We start from the raw sequence: 19,207 nt of genomic DNA on the forward strand, positions 1-19,207 counted from the left end.
GCGCTCACAGGAAGTACTTCTTCTGTGTTGATACGTTGGTGCTACTTCCTCCGACGTCTCGTATGAAAGACGTCCATTCATTTTTTGTAAATTGTATCGTTAAAGCTTTAAATTTTTGCGGATTTTTGTCCTGTAAAGATGATTGAGCCTATGAAAAGAGCGGCAGACATGGCGGTGGTTCCTTCCGCCGTGAAGCGGCCCCGGACGGAGCTGATAGCGGCGGCGCAGTCTCAGCAACTCGTGGCCACGGTACGGAGGGTAGCTGTTACTACAACCGGGAGGGGTGGCTACTGAAGTAGACTCAAACACTTAGAACAAGTAACCACACTATACTGTGTACGCTTTGTCATTAATTATATATAAAGCCGCCTGGAAAAAAGTCACATTTTCCCTTTGTGGTGATTTTAGGTTCATTATCTGGGCTGCCAGCGAGACAGATAAACATGCAAATAAAATTAGCACAGCATTAGCTCTCACTTTGATGCTTTTTACAATGTCTCCATCTAGATTTGGGTAAACGATTGTTTAAAAAGAGTTTTTAAAGCGATCACAGAAAATGTTCTTTTGTGTTCTGGTTTAATGTTTTATCTTTTAAGGATAGAAACTCCCAGCAACATTGATAATACCAGCTCCAAAATAACGGGGGTCGCGCAAAGAGATTTGTGTTTACACTGAGAAACACGGGTGATAAAGAAAGTAAAAGACATTATCAACTATCTTGACCACCATTTCTATTCTGAATTCAGGAAGTTACTCCCAGGTAACCCCTACTTTGTATCTCAGTGTAGAACAAATAGATACCTTTATTCCTTTGGCTGTTAACTCTGACATTTCGACTATTCAAGGTGGGGGTAGGATTATGTCAGGGTTTGGCTCTGTGCCCCTTTCTTGTTTGCAGCCTTGATGGAGAGGCTGAAAGATGAGGCCAGGCAAGAGTGCCGGTAGACTATGATGTCTGCAGCCGATCTGTAGTGAGAGGAGGGAGGAGGGGGAAGAGAGCCTGGTGAGGTGGAGGTATGTGGTGGAGAGAAGAGGAATGAAAGTCAGAAGACACAAAAGAGAACTCGTGTGTGAATGAGAGGGAGACGCATCAAATTCCAGTCTGATGGGAGGTGTAACAGTGAGGGTATATGAGTTTACATAAATGGGTTCAAACATCCAAAGCAACGGACGGGGCATTAGATAAGGGAAGAAGAGAGTGCAGCCAGGATGCAGTCCATGGATTGTGGAAGAGCAGCTACAGGAGTGAAAGGGAAGGTGGTAATGAGACCTGCTGTATGTATGGTTTGGATGGTGTATCATGGCTCTGACAAATTGAAAACGTTCAGATTTACATTGGGAAGGACCCGAATGGACAATACTAAAGATGCATGCAAAGTTTCATCAGAGGGACATTGCAGATTGAGCAGTTAGAGAGGGCTGAGATGGTTTGGACATGTGGAGAGGAGGGATAGTGGATGGGATGTTGAAGATGGAGGAAATGAGGAAGACCTCACAGAAGATCCTTTGATGTAGTGAAGGATGTCATGCAGAGGGTTGGTGTGAGAGAGGAGGATGCTTGAGATGGAGGTAGATGATCCTTGCAGATCATCTTTATTCGCATTAAAACACCAGCATTTCATTAAATATGACCTTGACATTTGTTTTTGAGACTATTATATAAAAGAAACAACAACAACACTTTGACCCACGTTCACAGTCCATATCTGATTTTATAATAAATTATAAATACAAGCTAAAAATATCCAGTATGATTAAACTGGATAAGTTACCTGAATATTTAGAAACAAGATACTCAAACCTTTAATCATCTGCCTCCAGATGTATCTACCCTCCCAGGTCACCTGGCAGGACACGTTTCTATACCAACAGCTGCCTTTGATCCCGGCTTTTGTTCCCACAAAGAAAACTGATCAGGAATCAAGAAAGAACTGATAATGGGGAAACATTGTATTAGTTATTGTTTAAAGTGTTACCATATAAATCAAAACCCATGCCACTGACTGTACTGCAAGGTCCTCTTGTCATAGCCTCACATCAGTACATTTTTTCTGAAATTCCCTCTTTAACCTCAACCTCTGTATTAACCACGTATATGTCTCCCATAGGGCCCCCCACGGACCTCCAGCCTCCAGGCTCCCATCATGCTAATGTCTGGCCACGAGGGTGAGGTGTACTGCTGCAAGTTTCACCCCAATGGAGCCACCCTTGCCTCTTCAGGATTTGACAGACTCATATGTAAGTTAGTTAAACTCCCAGTAAATCTCTGCAGTGAGGCAACGACTTCTTCACTGTGAATAACTTGGTGTGTACCGGTGTTTTGTGTTTTTTTGCTGCAGTGCTCTGGAACGTGTATGGAGATTGCGAAAATTACGCCACACTGAAGGGACACAGTGGAGCAGTGATGGAGCTGCACTACAACACAGATGGCAGGTAAGTAGGTGGAGATCTTTAGCAAAGGACACATGCAATCAGCACTTCCTATTAAGGGCTTAATAACCCTGTGCTCTTTATAAAGGGTTAACTAACTGTTATTTCCTGCTATGTCATTTCAGCATGCTGTTCTCAGCCAGCACAGACAAAACTGTAGGTGTTTGGGACAGTGAAACGGGCGAGAGGATCAAGCGCTTGAAGGGCCACACTTCCTTCGTTAATACATGCTACCCAGCTCGCCGTGGACCCCAACTCATCTGCACCGGCAGTGACGACGGGACAGTGAAGGTGAGTTTTCCAGCTTTATTTTTATCCACATCTTTAGGTCTGGATGCCACATTTTTGTCCCACAAAATTAAACATGAAGGTCTGATTGTGCTTTCTGTTTGATGTCACTGTCTGCTCTGTAGCTCTGGGACATCCGTAAAAAAGGAGCCATCCACACTTTCCAGAACACCTACCAGGTGCTGGCTGTGACTTTCAACGACACCAGCGATCAGATCCTGTCAGGAGGCATCGACAATGACATCAAGGTAGAATGACACTGGAAACACGTTACTGCTGATGGAACTTCTTGTCCATGTTCTTTCGAGGGTATCCTGAAAAACGAGATTGTTTATGCTGTGGATTTTATTATCACAGCACACATAGTGTATTAGTGAAATTAAATCTCGGCTGGGCCAATTTTTCACTTCATGGCGCCGCTTTAATTTCAAATAATTATCTTGGACGCCTGTGGCCAAAGAAGGCAAAAAGATGGAATTTGATTAGCAGAAGCGAGCAGGACCTATGGACTCAGCACAGCTTGCCAGAGTGGGCTGTTTATCCTTGCCACCTATCAAAGTGTTACATGCTTGACAGGCATATAAATGGGTTTTCATACATAACTATTTTCAATTAGAAGAAAGGGAGCCTCTAGTCATGTTCAAGAACACAAGGCTGAAAAGTGAAACTAAGGTTTTACATGTAGTTCATGCACAGTTTAGAATGTATCCAGGACAAATTACTATAATTAGTTTTTTTAAAATAATTTCCCAGTGGTTGTGGCTCTTAAATTCTGGAGCAACATGACCAAAAGATTGCGTAAATACTTTTGGTTTTATCTTAGTTTGGAGCGGTTTGATGCTAACGTGTAGCTCAGCGCTGGGTTTTTTTCATTTAAATACAAGTGAAAAAGTTGTTTCTACTCTGTATTTAGCCACTGTTGGGACGCTGTTTCCCTGAGGTACTGCAAAGACCATAAAGCAGTGAATCATTTTTTACTTTTGCACCTCTTATAAAATGTTCAAGAATGACTTTGCATGGCTTTTCTGCAGGAACCCTACCCAAAGTTATTGATTGTGTTGTTGCAGGTGTGGGATCTGAGGCAGAATAAGCTGATCTACAACATGCACGGACACGGTGACTCAGTGACTGGGCTCAGCCTGAGCTCCGAGGGGTCATACCTTCTCTCAAACTCCATGGATAACACAGGTACTATCAGACATGTTTGGCTCATAAACGTGGTTGGCTGTATGGGTGAATCCTGTTCTTGAAGTCTCCCTGTGTCTCTGTGCAGTCCGTATTTGGGATGTTCGACCATTTGCTCCCAAGGAAAGATGTGTGAAGATTTTCCAGGGCAATGTTCACAACTTTGAAAAGGTAAGTTATATCCCTCTTCATTGAAGTGACAAACAGCTGGAGTCCTGCAAGCGTTTTTGTCTTTCACCTCAGCAGCTCACACATGTAATGCTTTGTTTCTAATTCATCTTTTCCTGTCATTCAGAACCTGATGAGGTGCTCCTGGTCTACTGATGGCAGTAAGATAGCTGCAGGCTCGGCCGACAGGTGAGAAGCAAATACACCGACTCATACTGTACATGAATATGAGCTCGCACACAAACACAAAGGGCTCAAGTCACCTTCAGGTTAGCTGCTGTACTCTGAGTGCACCATCGAATCTGTATTTCTGAAAGCAAACTCTGTCCCGTTGCATCCCGCAAAGGACATAATTAAGAAAAATGCAGTGACGAAAATGTGATTTGTTACCAGTAAAAATAAGATTAGATTAGATGTTTATATTAACGAGCAGATGACCAGGTTTACCTAATGAAGTGGTGAGTGACTGTATGACATATACAGTTTTTAACATATGGCGATTTCAAATGTAAGCACCATTTTTTTTCTGCATCATGTTTTACAGGTTTGTGTATATTTGGGACACCACATCACGCAGGATCCTGTACAAACTGCCGGGTCACGCAGGCTCGGTCAACGAAGTGGTCTTCCACCCAGAGGAGCCTATAGGTGAGTGAACTAACTTCATCGGTTAAGATGTGTTTCAGGCCTAAAATACACTTTTTTAATTAACACAAGAATTAATTAAGATAACTTGAAGGCACATTGGGATAGGTGGATGTCAGTATGCCAGAATTATGTTAAGTTAGGCGCTTAGGTCGCTTTAAGCTTCCTTATGAAACATTAAACAAAAATCAAAGTCGAATCCTTTTTTTTTCTCCTTTGTCTCTCTACACAGTGCTGTCTGGTGCCAGTGATAAACGTCTGTACATGGGAGAAATTCAGTAGGGGCTGTGTGTGTGTGTGTGTGTGTGTGTGTGTGTGTGTGTGTGTGTGTGTGTGTGTGTGTGTGTGTGTGTGTGTGTGTGTGTGTGTGTGTGTGTGTGTGTGTGTGTGTGTGTGTGTGTGTGTGTTCTGCCTTGGACATGGATGGGTGGTGTTCGACAGTGGTCTAGGACTCTCTGTAATTTCAGCCTGTTTCAAAAGAACCTCAGGATGCGTTTGAAGATTATTAGGCTCAGGCACAAGAACCTCCACAGCGACTTCTTTTTTTATTCTGATGTACTGCTTTATAATAAACTTCAATATTCTGAAAAAAGAAAAAAAAAGAGCTGTCAAATTATTTTCTGACTGAAATGCTTTGTTGTGTTTGTGGAGCCTTTACAAGTATTTCTAAACTGATTAACCAGAAAAATTATCGAATCTTCATTTAATTACCACTATAAACACAATCAGGTTAAACTTATACAATAAACAGGGAGTGAGCAATCGGGATCTAGAAAAGTTAGTGAATAACGTCTCTTGGGAAAACTTTCTTTAGTAGCAGTAAGCTTGATCAGATGCCTTCTTATTTAACTTATGTAACCTGGGAACATGTTGACATTCCTCTAACAAAACTGTTGCAATTCCTGGAGATTTCTATTATTAGCACTGAGCAACCCTCTGCTAATCATGCCACAGCTCTCAGTGAGGGCCGTTCAGGTTCAGATCTGAAGTTCACATTCACTCATCATGGGCACAAATGATATGGTAATTCTGGGATTTTAAACTGTTCTTTTTTCCAGGGTGAAATAATAGTACAGCATTACTATTTTCTTTAATCCACACAGAGCCAAAAGTATGCATACTCCTCCACACATACTCACCCAAATCTTCTAATAAGCTCTGCTAAAGGTTACGCAATGTCTTTTAATGTGGAAAGGCCAAATTCTATCAACTTGTTAGTGATCGTGCTTGACTACAACTGGTAGTTTCTATTTGCCATTATAAAAAGGATTTGTGTGACATCACTCATTGGACTGACTAATATTCAGAACAACGGAAAAGTCCAAGGAAGTCAGTGAAGATGTAGGAAAGAGAATTGTCGAGTTACACAGGTTGGAATGGTCTCTTGGAGCCATTTCTAAACAACTGCAGGTTCCAAGTTAATCAGTGAGTACAAGTAATTCTGATGTGTTACCACTTTGTGAAGGTCTGGACAAGACCCAAACTGTCACCCTCAGTGACAGGAAGTTGGTTATGATGTTCAGGAATAACCCAGGAACCACAAAAACTCGAGCCTGCAAAGAACTGGAAACTGCCATCACATGGACTAATAACATGCTTACAAAGAAAAAAGCGGACAAACCAAATGCCATCTGGAGACAAGGTTGATGGGTCATATGAGACAAAAATTAAGCTTTTTTGGACACAGTGACAGGACTCCCAGCAAATTCTTCAACTTCACCGCAAATCAACAGGGAGACAGTTTACACTTGGAAGTACCAACAGGAAAATGATCCCAAATACATCAAAACTGGTTTTCGGATGCATAAACTAATCCATGAAAATTTGTGAATTAATCTTAAAAGTTGGGTCCAATCCATGAAACCAACCAACTAAATGAACTTTGCCAATTCTGCTAAAAATTTGGTCAAATATTCAACCAGAATTATGCACAAAGCCTATTGATGGATACCAAAAGGATCTCTCTGAAGAGGATTTTGTGGATGTGTTTATTGGCACTTACCATGTTTACATCAATCTGACTCCACTGTCTTTACAGAGTGTTCTGTTTCATATTTTAATATCAATTCTGAACTTCTTAAATAAATATTCCCCTGACAAATATCATGCCTATTATTGTAATGAAAACAAGACTAAAACTAACCCCAAACTAAACGTGAAGATTGCACTTTTAGCATAGAAACAGGTCTGAATTTCAGCTGTTTGTAGAGAGTTTTCTTACTGTGGACTGATGAACAGAAACATCTTTGGATGTTGGTTTTGTAGTCTCCAGCTTTGTTCGTCTCTGTAATGTTTTTTAGGGAACTTGCGATTTAACTTTGTGACTTTGCATGCATTTATCTTACAAGGATTTAAAGGGATTAATATCTGTTATCCTATCTTGTTAACTTGTCTTGTTCGGAGTATCTTTTGGAGAAATCATTACTGAGGTATAGATGCTGACTTACTCTTTCCAGCTTGGACTTACAGCTTGTAACTTAATGTGTTTAATAAAGACATCCATCCATTTTCTTAACAGCGTATTCAGGTTGCCAGTCTATCTCAGGGCTTCATAAAGACATGAAAAATGTGCTATTAGTTTGGTCCCGTTGTGACTGTCTATAATTTTACAAGACGTCAGAGCAGAAATCTCAGTAAAGGGTTCACAAATCACTTATGCAGTGGTACAATGGTACAAGTTAAATGTGTGGTTTGGAGGTTTATGGTGCAGTTTTACAATCCACTCCAAGTTGTTTGGGATTCATTATGCGTGCAGTTCGAAAACACCATAAACTGGCTGCTAGCTCCCCACACAGCTTTGTTTTTTATGTTATCCTGTGCATTTTCTTATTGGCTGCAGTTTTCCTAATAAAGGTTTTACCATTCTTAAGAGAAAGTGTGCTTTACATATTTTATAAAGCCCTATTGTGTAACTGCGTGTGCATTTGTGTGTGTGTGTTTTTTCAAAGACCTGAAATGAACTCATTATTTCACAGACGAGTAAGACCAGTACTACTTGTAGACAGTGCATTTTTAGCTATTAATACCTCAGCATAATTCATTTAAAAGAATTTAATTTTCTAACTGTCTGTAGTGCATGACTTCAATTCGGTCTCACTCGGGGTACTCCAAAGAATCTAAATAGAGTGCTCAATATTTAGCATGACCACCTTTATTCTTCAGCACAGCCTGAACTCTCATAGGCAGCTTTCTTTCTTTAAGTAGTCTTTAAGAATAGTTCTCTGGGCTTGATGAACATTCAAGGCCCTTCTTTGGATGTTGGCTGCTTTTTGTTCTGTTCTCTGTGAAGAAGATCCCACACTGCTTCAATGATGTTAGGATCTGGGCTCTGGGGAGACCAGTCCATGACTGATAGTGTCCCACTGTGTGACTCTTTCCAGATGGTATTTCATGATGGCCTCTTGACAGCCACCCATCCATTGATACCATTTCTGTTGAGGCTTTTGTGAACAGTGGAGCTGAATGACCAAATACATCTCTCAGGTCCTTGCTGGATTTTGTTTCCTATTTCTAAAGCACATGACCTTTAGACCTCTGTTCATCTTCTGGGACGGCCCTATGGCGGAGAAGACGATTTCCCTCCGAGGAGCTGTTGGTGAAGATCATGAGTCCTGCTTGATCCCTGCGATGAACTTCAGTCTTCCCGATGTTTCTGAAATGATTGGTTTCAAATGGTTACAGTGTGCATGAATGTTTCATTTATGTTTTATGTAATTAACACTGTTACATTTCGTGTTCTCTTGGGGGACCCCCTGTTGGTGTGTGTGTGTGTGGGGGGGGGGCTCAGAGCAGCTGCTCTGCCAGCTTATGCCCAGAGCTGGTTCTGGTAACAAGGGTGAGTTAAACATGCCCAAACTTTGAAATAGTGATGTCATCTTATGTAAAAAAATAAAATAAAAAATAAATAAAAAGAAAAAAATCTCTGTGACGCAAAACTCAAACTTCAGGCTGCTCTAAACACTCTGTGTCAGGCACTTTTTTCTAATCTTGGATCTCTATGACATCAACGAAAGATGACACCCTTATATGGTCATCACAGACACAGCAACCCCACCCAACTGCTGCTAAAACCTTCTGCTTGAAGGAGGCAGCCAATCAGAAGAAAGTTGTCTCAAAGAGAGAGATTGGCTTGAAAAGCTTATTTCACAGAGCGGATGAAGTGAGGGGCTGCCCTAAGGCCCAACAGAAGTATGTGCTTCGTTCCTGATTTCTTAGGTTTTAGCTTACGTGTTTTAGATCATCAAGCCAATTTAACATTTGACAAACATAACCTGACTGAATAAAAAAATGCAGTTTAATAACTGGTTGTGCCACCCTTGGCAGTAAGAACTGCAATCTACCGTGTGTGATAACTAGCAATGAGTCTGTCACATTGCTGTGGAGGAATTTTGGCCCACTCTTCTTTGCAGATTTGCTTTAATTCAGTCACACTGGAGGATTTTTGAACATGAAAAGCCTGTTTAAGATCATGCCAAAGCATTTCAATCTGATTTAAGTCCAGACTTTGACTCAGTCACTCCAAAACCTGAAGCACCAGACCGCTGTGTAAGTTTTACACCAGATGTAACAGGACTCACACTTTCCAAAAAGTTCAACTTTTGTCTTCAGAATATTTTCCCACAAGTCCTGGTGATCATCACGATGTTTTTGGCAGCTGTGAGACAAGCTGTCATGTTCTTTGTGGTTAGCAGCGGCTTTCTTCTTACTCTCCCATGGATACCATTTTTGCCCAGTCTTGTTGAATCACAAACTCTGACCTTAAGTGACACAGCTGAGGCCTGCAGTTCAGATTTTATTCTGGGTTCTTTTGTAACCTCCTGGATGAGTCGTTGATGCGCTCTTGGAGTAACTTTGGCAGGTGGACCACTCCTGGGAAGATTCTGCAATGTTCCAGGTTCTCTCCATTTGTGGATAACGGCTCTTACTGTGGTTCACTGAAGTCCGAAAGTCTCAGAAACGGCTTTATAACCCTTTCAGGACTGATAGATGTCAGTTTGTTTCTCAGCTGTTCTTGAGTTCCTTTAGATTATGGCATGTTGTGTTGTTGTTGTTTTTTTGTTTGGTTTTTTATTTTTAGATCTTTTAGTCTACTTCACTTTGTCCGACAGGTTCTGTTTAAGTGAGTTCCTGATTCATCAGGTCTGGCAGTAATCAGCTCTGGGTGTGGTTAGTGGAACTGAACTGAACCACTTAAAAAGTGGTTACGACTGGGGGGCAAATACTTTTGTACCGCACTTAGAATTATATTTGACTGCATATCTACTTCAGTCTGTGCTTTAATTTATCAAAACAGGACAACTCAGAATTCTTTATTTGCAAAGATTTGACACAAAAGCATGGTGAATTACAAGTCCAAATAAAACATTTGTCTTGCTCATTGATTCCTGCGTGGCCCTTTGCAATAGCCGCCTCATCATCTGCCTCCTTCTCTGATATAGCTTGTGTGCAGCTCACTGTATTGTGCTGTCGCGCTGCTCGTGGTAAGTAGCTGAGATTAAACAAGGCTGCTAATTGTGTTTATTTCCGCTCCGAATAACCACAAGCTGAGGAAAAGGGCAGCACCTCCGGGGGCCAGCCTCCCCTCTCTCCCTCTCCTCGGTCTGGATGGTGGTGCTGGAGGGAGGAGGCGATTTTATTCCTCCTCCTCCACAAGTCTGAACCCCCTCACCCACCGCGGGCCCCCATTTCTTTTGTGATCCTTTCAAAAGCCTCGCGGGGCTGCTCGCTCGCGCTCACTCGCTGACTCCCTCGCGCACGCGGATCCGCAGAATCCATGCAGCTCCTCCTCGAGGGGTCGCGGTGACTGAGAGCCTCCACCCCCTCTCTCTCTCTCTCTTTCTCTCTCTCTCTCTCTCTCTCTCTCTCATTCTCCCCCCGGCTGCTCCTGCCCCGGCACCGATTGTTGACAAAAGGCGCTGCGAGACGGAGCAAAGGAGCCCGGTATCGGTAAGAAAAACCGCCCGCTAACTTGACTTCTTCCCCCGCGAGCAGCTCGAGGAGAAGACGATCCAGACGACGGAGGTTGGGAGAGGAGGAGGTGGGGAGGGGGGCGATACTCTTCCGCTCCTAGAAAACCGTGAGTCACAACGGGCTGCTTTGTGTCCGTAGTGTATGTAGCCAAACGTTAGCTGTAGTACCACCACTGCGGGGTCGGTCTCCTCCTCCTCACCGCCACCACCCCCGTGTGATCCGGTATCATATGATGCTCATTTCTGTCTGTAGCCCGGAGCGGATTATGACAGCTTTCCGTCTCTCTTTGTGTCTTTGTGTAGCCCCTCTTCGGAAGGTGTGGCCGAGGTGATTCTGTGGTGGTCAGACCGCAGCAGGCGTGAACTGGACCCTCTTCACCTCCTCCTCACCTCTCTCCTTCCTGAAACCCTCCCGCGACTGTTATTTACAAAAAACAAAAAAAGCAGAGGCCAAGATGGGTCATCCACTGTGAGTGGAAGAGCCGGACCAGCGCTGCTGGAGGAGGCGGCGGCCTTGGGCACGTCTATTCAGCCGGGAATGTTGTGAGCTGAGGCGACCAGGCAGTCTGGATCTGACCGGGGACCCATCTTTTCCCCGGAGCCTCCGCGGCTCCAAGCCGCGTCCTGAGCCCTCCAAAATGGGGAAGTGCGACGGGAGATGCACGCTGCTGGTGATATGTTCACTGCAGCTGGTAAGTGTGTGTGTGTGTGTGTGTGTGTGTTTCTACTCACTCACCATGAAGATATAATTAGAGGAGCGTGCTACAGACCCACACATTGTAATCAGACATGTTTGTCTGGCCTCTTCATGCAGTCACACAAGGAAAAAGCTTTGAGCTGCAGCTGCTGGGGTGCCATGCCACATTACAGGCTAGGGTGTGTGTATAAAGCAGAAGGGTACAGGGTAGGGGGGTCTTTAGTGTCAGGGTCGTCTATGTTTATAAAGAGAGGCTTGATAGCTCCATATAGAAAAAAAAATCATCTGAATGTAAAGAACAAAAATGCTCTTCTCACCACCTGGTCTCTACTGTAGAGTGAAAGTTGGATGTTTGTTTTCCTCTGAAATAGCTCAGGACTGACACTCTCAAGGGTGATGACTGTGTTATAAGAGTGACTGTAACATCTCCCCGCAGTGAGTGTGATGCAGGCGTGGACAGCAGCAGTGTGAGGAGCAGTTATTGAGGCTATTGTTTGCCCGGCTGATGAGTTGTTGTGCGGCACAGGGTTTTGGCCCATAGATTCTCATTAGTTTGGTGGAGCTTTTTGGGGGTGCTCCTCTTTTTTTTTTTCTTTTTTTTTTACAGTCACTGGACTGGCTGGTGCTCCAGGCAGTTACCATGGAAACAACTGCGGCAGGCCTGTGTATGTGTCTCCCTGTCACTGTATGTGTGTGTGTAGCCTTCACTACTTGTGTGTGTGTGTTGTGTTTTTCTGTCCTTTATATTTGCATGTGTGCTTGTTTCTTTCCTAATATGCATATATACGTGTGTGTGTCTGTGTGTGTGACCCACCCCTTCCCAGGTGGCAGCCCTTCAGAGGCAGGTGTTTGATTTCCTGGGCTACCAGTGGGCTCCCATTCTGGCCAACTTCCTGCACATTATGGCCGTCATCCTGGGCATGTTTGGCACTGTGCAGTTTCGCTTCAGATACCTCATCTTTGTGAGTAGTGTATATCCATCATCTTGCACCGGAGTCCCAGTTCCTGCACTAACTGTGTGTGTAACTTACGGTCCCCAAACACCGATCCCTGTGTCTCTGTTTGGCAGTATGCAGTATGGCTGGTCGTCTGGGTGGGATGGAACTCCTTCATTATTTGTTTCTACCTGGAGGTTGGAAACCTCTCTCAGGTAAGTTGTGTTTTGTGTGCGACCCCTGTTCTGACTTGTATGGTTTTGTTGTTATATTTAAGTACATTTTTATAGATCATTTTACTTTGCATCAGCTACCAAATATTAGCAGTTCTCTGGCTCTATGTCGCTTTTTTCAGAAGTATTTTTTAGACTTAACGATTAAGGCAGGTCTTTTTACATCCGTATTTTTCTTTTTCGATCCTAGTAAATTAGCCTTGAGTGATTTAAAGTTTAAAATAATCCGTATTCATCTCAGTTCAGCCACTGTGTTCATTCACTTGCTCCTCTACTTTTAAGACAACTTTTTTTCTGATTGTCTTCCCTTTTTGCAAAACCAAGCAAAGAATCTCAAGTTTGATCTGTATTACTTCTACGTAGACTGACCTCATTAATAACTGGTTATGTTTAACATAACAGTGTAGACATGGCAGAAGACAGAAGAAAAGCATCACTGTATTAATAACAATTAAAAGAAGCTTTAAGATACAGTAAGAGAATGACAATTAGCTCTGTGTCTACTGTATGCGTGTGTGTTTAGGATAGAGACTTTCTCATGACGTTCAACACATCCCTCCATCGTTCGTGGTGGATGGAGCACGGTCCTGGTTGCCTGGTAACACCAGTATTAGACTCCCGCATGGCCCCCGATGACCACCATGTCATCACTGTGTCCGGGTGTCTGCTCGACTACCAGTACATCGAGGTGTTGAGCTCAGCCATTCAGATCCTCTTGGCTGTACGTATCAAACACACACTCACACTTACACACACACACACGTTCTTGTACATTCATTTTTTGGTTTTGTATCACTTTGCTGACCCTCAATATCATGCTAAAACATTTTCCGAGAAATATTGGACAAGTCAGCAGTGACTCAGCTAACAGAACAACCCTTGTATTTATTTCTGATCATCTCCTCTCCAACAGCTCTTTGGCTTTGTTTACGCCTGCTACGTAAGCAAAGTCTTCCAGGATGACGAGGACAGCTGTGAGTATCTTTCTCTTCTCACTAAAAGCTCTTCCAGCACCTTGTTCAGTTGATTAGGTGTGCTTGTCGTACTATTTTCGAGGGCTCTTATGTGAGAGATCCATGACTCTGAGTGCGAGTGCTGTCGTCTCATTGGTTTCTCCTGTGTGAGTCATGCTTAGCGATATCACTGCAGAGGATTCCCTCTGGGTGATCTGAGCCCTCCATCTGTGGGGAGTATTAGGATGCATTCCCACCATGAGAGTGTCCGTCTGTCAGCTGGCTAGTGCTTGTCTGTCGGCGTGAGTGTGCCATCTGCGTGTCTGACTGATTGTTCCCGTGATGTGCCTCTTGTGAGTGTTTTACGCTCACTCAGTGGAAGAAATGAAGTCCCATATCAATGTTATAAGTTTGATTTCCTGTAAGAGGAAGTGGGCGAGTGCTGTGTCTCTAACGTCTTAATAGCATGCTGTATTGCAATTATATGCCTGTCATAGCATAGTGTCAGTGATGTTCTAACAGTAACACGCAACATCTACACGATTTGTTTAAAATCCATAAAACCAAAATCAAGTTTCTCAGCTATGTATTATTTTAAAACAAGGCACCACTCACACTCATAAAATAGATGGACTATAGACTGTATATAAAAGATGGATATAGCGAGTGTTTGACATCAGCCGGTCTAAATTTTAGCTTTAGATCCATCGCCATGTTGTTTTTTTGTTTTTATAATATAGAGACTAAATCAGATTTTGTAATAGATTTGGGTTTTTTTCTGCAAAAATTCGGCTTTTTAATATAGAGATTGACAGACCACGTGACTTTCGCGCATTGCTTTGTGGGTACCTGTGGCAACAAAATCAAAACACTGCATCAAGCGCTAGTATTTCCAGCACCGGTAATCATTAATTCTGCGGTTTTAATCCCTACTTGCATTTTATTTGCCCCAAAAACAGTTATGTATAAAACGTCCGTACAAAGACAGACATGACAAAAAGGCAAAAAAAAAAAAGGACGAGGAGAAAATCAAAGGAGTGAAAGTGTCAGACCCCTACGAGCATACAGAGTGGAGTAAGGACGTTAGCGTGCTGCCCAACTTTCATCACGGACATATTTATTATTATATGGTCCTAAGTGTGAGTGCATACACTCACAAGATGTTTATTAACTTCAGATCCCTGCAACAAGCCCAGGTCCAGTTTACTTTGGTGATTTGGACTATTCCATTTCACAGCTGTTGTTAAATTCTTTTCCTTTATTTCCTTTACAGGCAAACGCAATCTATTTGTCGTTTCAGGTTGTAGTGTTACACAACATTTTCAGATCTAATAGACAAAAAATGAGTGTTTCGTAATTCATTCAATTTATTGTCTTTATTTATAACTGGCATTATTGTTTCATTCTATTATAGAATTTTACAAGAAAGAGGCATAATTGTTTCCCATTATGCTTTATTAGCTGCGTCCTTAAAAAACAAATCAACAATGCAAAAAAAAAAACATTGCAAAACAACATACTGGAAAACAGTTATTCATCACTTGATTGCTTCAATACAACACTTGGGCACATATATGCAGGACGTTGCGTGGCTGTTTTGATATCACTCTCTCTCTTAACCGATCAAATCTCGCTGTGGTAGCAGCTTTAAACTCGGTATGACCCAGGCTGATAAGAGGGTGCACAGTCTGGATCGCATTCCAGCATTTTGTAGGCTGGTTTTCCTACAAAACACAACAAACATTAGCCCGCAAAGCCACAGTGAACAAAGCAGCATAGCGCAATGAATTCAATTCAAATCAATATAAGATTTATACTTTATATTTGGTCTTCGAATGGCTGCAATCCAGGCCATCCATCAGCTGTTTCATCGGAAACACAGCGTGAACAATTTCTCTTCCACGACGTAATCCGATAAAAAAACAATCTCTTTACCCGTCGGCTTCCAGTGGCTGTCATGCGACCGGCTATTGCAGTTAATAATACAACAGCTTCTTGCCATTTTTTGTGTTTCTTTTTATCGCTGTGTGACTGTTTTCATGTGAAAGCCTGCGTGCGCTAGTACCGCTTGCCACGCGTTCCCAGAATCCTTTGCGGTTTTACCCCGGAATGACGTCACGTTTTCAATCTATGGAGTCTGTGGGGACACACTGACTTTTGAAGTGAGCCTCAAGTGGCCACTCAAGGAACTGCAGTGTCGTGCATTTTTATTGTTTTTTGTTTGTTTTTGCCTTTTGAAAAAAAGATTCGAGTGATATATTCAAGACAAATGTGTTTCTTTACCTAATATAATGGTGACACATTGCTTGTTTTAAATCAGCTGATATACTCACCACATATTAACTCATTCACTGCCATTGACGTCTATAGCCGTCAATTGCAGTGAATGAGTCAATGGGTTTAACTCATTCACTGCCAATGGCTGTGAATGAGTTAATATATCTGTTATACACTAATGTCACACAATTCATCTAGAAACTACCAGTCACGTGGGGAAAACATGTAAAAGTGTGCATTCTGTCACTGGTTGGTTGCTAGAGTTAGCTGAAGCAATTTGCCTGCAAATACTCGCCATTTACTCTTCGAGTGTAGTTAAAGTTGAATAAAGCATTACGCAAACTGAAAAGTAGGCATCTTCCAGGCAAATTACAGGAAACTGCTGCAATCTGCTAGTGACCAAAGCAACCACAAGGTTTTTTTACTTAATGACAGCCAGCAACCTCCAGTAATCAGTCGGCAACCAGTCTGGGAATACACGTTTTCCCTAGCATGTGGCAGGTAATTAATCTGTCTTACACTTCATGTTATTGAAAGCTCTATAAGTGTGTACACATCAATAAATAACTAAATGCCTTTTTTTAAACCACGTTTGTGCTTCATTGTAAAAAGAAAGCATTACAACATTCTTACTTTAAAATGATGGAGCTGTTCAGTTCTAGCTGTAGAGAAAACAGATCCAGAACTTGATGTTTGTTTGTTTTTTTTTATAGCCCCACTGATGCAGCTAATCAATCCTACTTCACTCGACACCACATGACTCTGTTCCTTTAATCAACTGAGAAAGATTAGAACTATGTATCAGTGACACAAAGGCAGTAGGGAGGTTGATGTATTGGTATTGTATCTCTGCTCATTCTGATGTCACAGTTTGCAGTCTATAAAAGCATGCCAAACGCATAAGATGATACAATCTGATGCTGTGAGAGAGTTATCTTGAAATACAACACCTGGTATATAACCCTCCCCACACACACACACACACACACACACAGTTTAAGGGAAAGTGGAATGATGTCATTCTTGTTCTTTCTCCCCTCATGAAGTTGATTTCATTGGTGGGTTCGATTCTTATGGCTACCAGCCTCCTCAGAAGTCCTCTCATCTGCAGCTGCAGCCTCTTTACACGTGAGTTACAGCCATCTTCTCCAAATGTCTCCTATTTTAATATCTTTGTTTTTGTTGCTTTCTTTGTTAATCTTTCAAGCGCTATTCCAGCATTGTAGCACTGCTATTGTGTAATGGTGTTGGATAAATGTAGTGCAGTCAAGCTGAGTGAGGATCTGTTTTTAGTCCTTAATTTGTATGGAGTTAAGTTAGTCTCAAAGGGATGATGAAAATGTGTACAACGTTTTTGTGAGTACTTTTGGGTACTCACAAAATGCATGCTCCAATCCACACACAAATACAAAGCAATTTGAACAAATATAAAACTCCTTTACAAATGCATATATATCCAGACCTGTAGCTTTAAAAACTTTTTTAGTTTTTCTTAGAATCCAAGGGAAGGCCAGGGCCCTGGACTATGAAGCAAGTTCAGTATACCCAGGGTATCTCTCTGCAATCATATGGGATCATATGAGTTTTCTTTCACAGAAAATGATCCCTGTGTCACCTACTCCAGAGATATTAAATGGTGATTAAAATCTATATTTAAAATATAATATAAGAATCTATATTTATTGCTAATTATCAGGGAAATGCAAAGACTTTAGACACTATTAAAAAAACTTTCGATCCTCATGCCGTCCACGCACAGAGGTCCATGGGACCTTCTGGGAATGATGATATAATTTGCTGGAGAACTGATTGGTCAGTAGGTGGTGATTTCATACCCTCTGATCTCTAATCTAGAACTTAACCTGCTCTGGAGCGCCGCTAAAAAGAGACACATCTTCATGGTACTGAAAACCCAGGTTTAACCCTCAAGCTACCTGGATGAGACAAAATCCTTCTTCAGTTACAGGCCTCCAGTGTCCAATTTTTCACTAGCACTTGAACGCAGCTTGAGAAACCGTTCAAAGCTGCAAATGTGAAAAATGCTCCAAATAAACAAGTGCACACATCACGAGATCTCTCCGTATCAGGCAAAGCTCTTAAGTGAGCTAAAAGAAGGTTTTCATTGTCGCCTAATGAGGGAAAGATCCACGGTTTGATCCGGGAGGATACTGTTCCTTTGGGGTTGTGTCAAGAAGGGCTTCTTTGGGCTACTCGCCTAGGCTGGTAGAGTTTTACACCGGATGACCTTCCTGATACAAACCCAAAGGGGATTTGTGTCTCCACCTGGAATCGAACCAGTGACCTTTCGCTTGCCAAGTGAATGTGTTAATCTGGTGCAAAAAAAAATAAAAAATCTGCCAAATCAAACATGCAGAGCGGCTCACTGTGGCGACCCCTTGTGAATAAGGGAGCAGCTGAAAGTAGCAGCTTTTTGAAAGTAAAAATGATCAGATTTGTGTCCTTGAACGTAAACATTTGTGCAGGAATGATCAGTATTTTTTTATCCTTGTAAGTATTAGTTTGTAATCCTTTTGAGGCTAATTTAACTCCATACATTTGTATCAATCTCAAAAAATGTTAGACATTTCATAACCATAGCAGTTTTTGCGTTAAAGCATGAAAACCTGCCTTTGAAAATTACAGGACTGGTTTTTTGGCAGAGCAGTTTAATGACACGAAATTCAACTTCATGAGTAAAATCAGTGAAGTGCCTTTTTTCATGCAGTTATGTCAAAGTGCAGCATATTGTAATTTTAACTTATGTCATCCTCTCTGCACCCCTGCAGGGCTGGTTAACTGTTGGTAGCACCCCCTTCAGGCCAAACCCTGATGGTGTCACTGTGGATGGACTCACTCTGTCACAGTTTACCTGAGAAATGGACTTAACCCCACCCAGACGGAGAGGCGTGTGAGTGTGTGTGACTGTGTGTGTGTGTGTCTGAGAAAGTGAAATATGGCCCTGAAAAGAATGTACAGAGCTCAGGGAAGAACCAGCATGCCGGGCGGCGTGACGAGAGGAAGGCGACGCGGGAGGAAGGCGAGGGGAGAAGAGATTCATAGAACAAGAGCTGGCCTCACCGAGGGGACAGTTCACTAAACTGCCAGCTCTCAACACTCCCACTGCTGTGTGTGTGTGTGTGTGTGTGATTGTGTAATTCCACAGGACTAGCTGGTGCTTTGCAGTTGCACCCTGGACTCTTACCACTTGGTGCCCCTGTGATTTCTTTTTGTTTTTGTTCTTGCTTTGTTTTGTTTTGTTTTGTTTTGTTTTGTTTTGTTTTGTTTTGTTTTGTTTTGTTTGGGGGGTGGGTGGGGTTGGGCTCGTCGATGTGGGTGGGTGGGTTGGGGGGGGGGTCACCTAATAAAAAAAGAGGCACGGCTCGTACCTGTTGTTGTTTTTAGAACGTGGTGATGTGTAGAGCAGTCG

The 19,207-nt window shown here is 42.4% G+C and overlaps 2 protein-coding genes across 2 annotated transcripts; both read left to right on the forward strand.

Moving 5' to 3' along the window:
• Positions 1-11: 11 nt before the first annotated feature.
• On the forward strand, positions 12-5,318 carry snrnp40 (small nuclear ribonucleoprotein 40 (U5)). The gene is made up of 10 exons (XM_085262477.1): positions 12-249; positions 2,109-2,238; positions 2,340-2,433; positions 2,556-2,721; positions 2,844-2,966; positions 3,786-3,906; positions 3,992-4,074; positions 4,199-4,260; positions 4,616-4,719; positions 4,949-5,318. The coding sequence occupies exons 1-10, from the start codon at positions 139-141 to the stop codon at positions 4,996-4,998; spliced, it is 1,044 nt and encodes a 347-aa protein (XP_085118603.1). The 5' UTR covers positions 12-138; the 3' UTR covers positions 4,999-5,318.
• Positions 5,319-10,316: 4,998 nt separating this feature from the next.
• nkain1 (sodium/potassium transporting ATPase interacting 1) lies at positions 10,317-19,080 on the forward strand. Its single transcript, XM_085262558.1, has 8 exons — positions 10,317-10,662; positions 10,989-11,377; positions 12,207-12,344; positions 12,452-12,532; positions 13,074-13,271; positions 13,464-13,524; positions 16,827-16,908; positions 18,567-19,080. Exons 2-8 carry the CDS (start codon positions 11,324-11,326, stop codon positions 18,574-18,576), a joined length of 624 nt encoding a protein of 207 aa, XP_085118684.1. The 5' UTR covers positions 10,317-10,662; positions 10,989-11,323; the 3' UTR covers positions 18,577-19,080.
• Positions 19,081-19,207: the final 127 nt, after the last annotated feature.

This window comes from Mchenga conophoros, linkage group LG22 (assembly GCF_057382185.1).
Source record: "Mchenga conophoros isolate Kocher_MC1m ecotype Shallow Benthic linkage group LG22, M_conophoros_male_GT1.1, whole genome shotgun sequence".
Lineage (NCBI taxonomy): Eukaryota > Metazoa > Chordata > Actinopteri > Cichliformes > Cichlidae > Mchenga > Mchenga conophoros.

Bases quoted from the DNA above. Each gene is read 5' to 3' on its own strand.
- snrnp40 (XM_085262477.1), top strand. From the start codon at position 139: ATGATTGAGCCTATGAAAAGAGCGGCAGACATGGCGGTGGTTCCTTCC. The intron at 2,967-3,785 runs GTAGAATGACAC...GTGTTGTTGCAG, and splicing joins GCATCGACAATGACATCAAG to GTGTGGGATCTGAGGCAGAA. The intron at 4,075-4,198 runs GTAAGTTATATC...CCTGTCATTCAG, and splicing joins ATGTTCACAACTTTGAAAAG to AACCTGATGAGGTGCTCCTG.
- nkain1 (XM_085262558.1), top strand. From the start codon at position 11,324: ATGGGGAAGTGCGACGGGAGATGCACGCTGCTGGTGATATGTTCACTG. The intron at 12,345-12,451 runs GTGAGTAGTGTA...TCTGTTTGGCAG, and splicing joins GCTTCAGATACCTCATCTTT to TATGCAGTATGGCTGGTCGT. The intron at 12,533-13,073 runs GTAAGTTGTGTT...GTGTGTGTTTAG, and splicing joins AGGTTGGAAACCTCTCTCAG to GATAGAGACTTTCTCATGAC.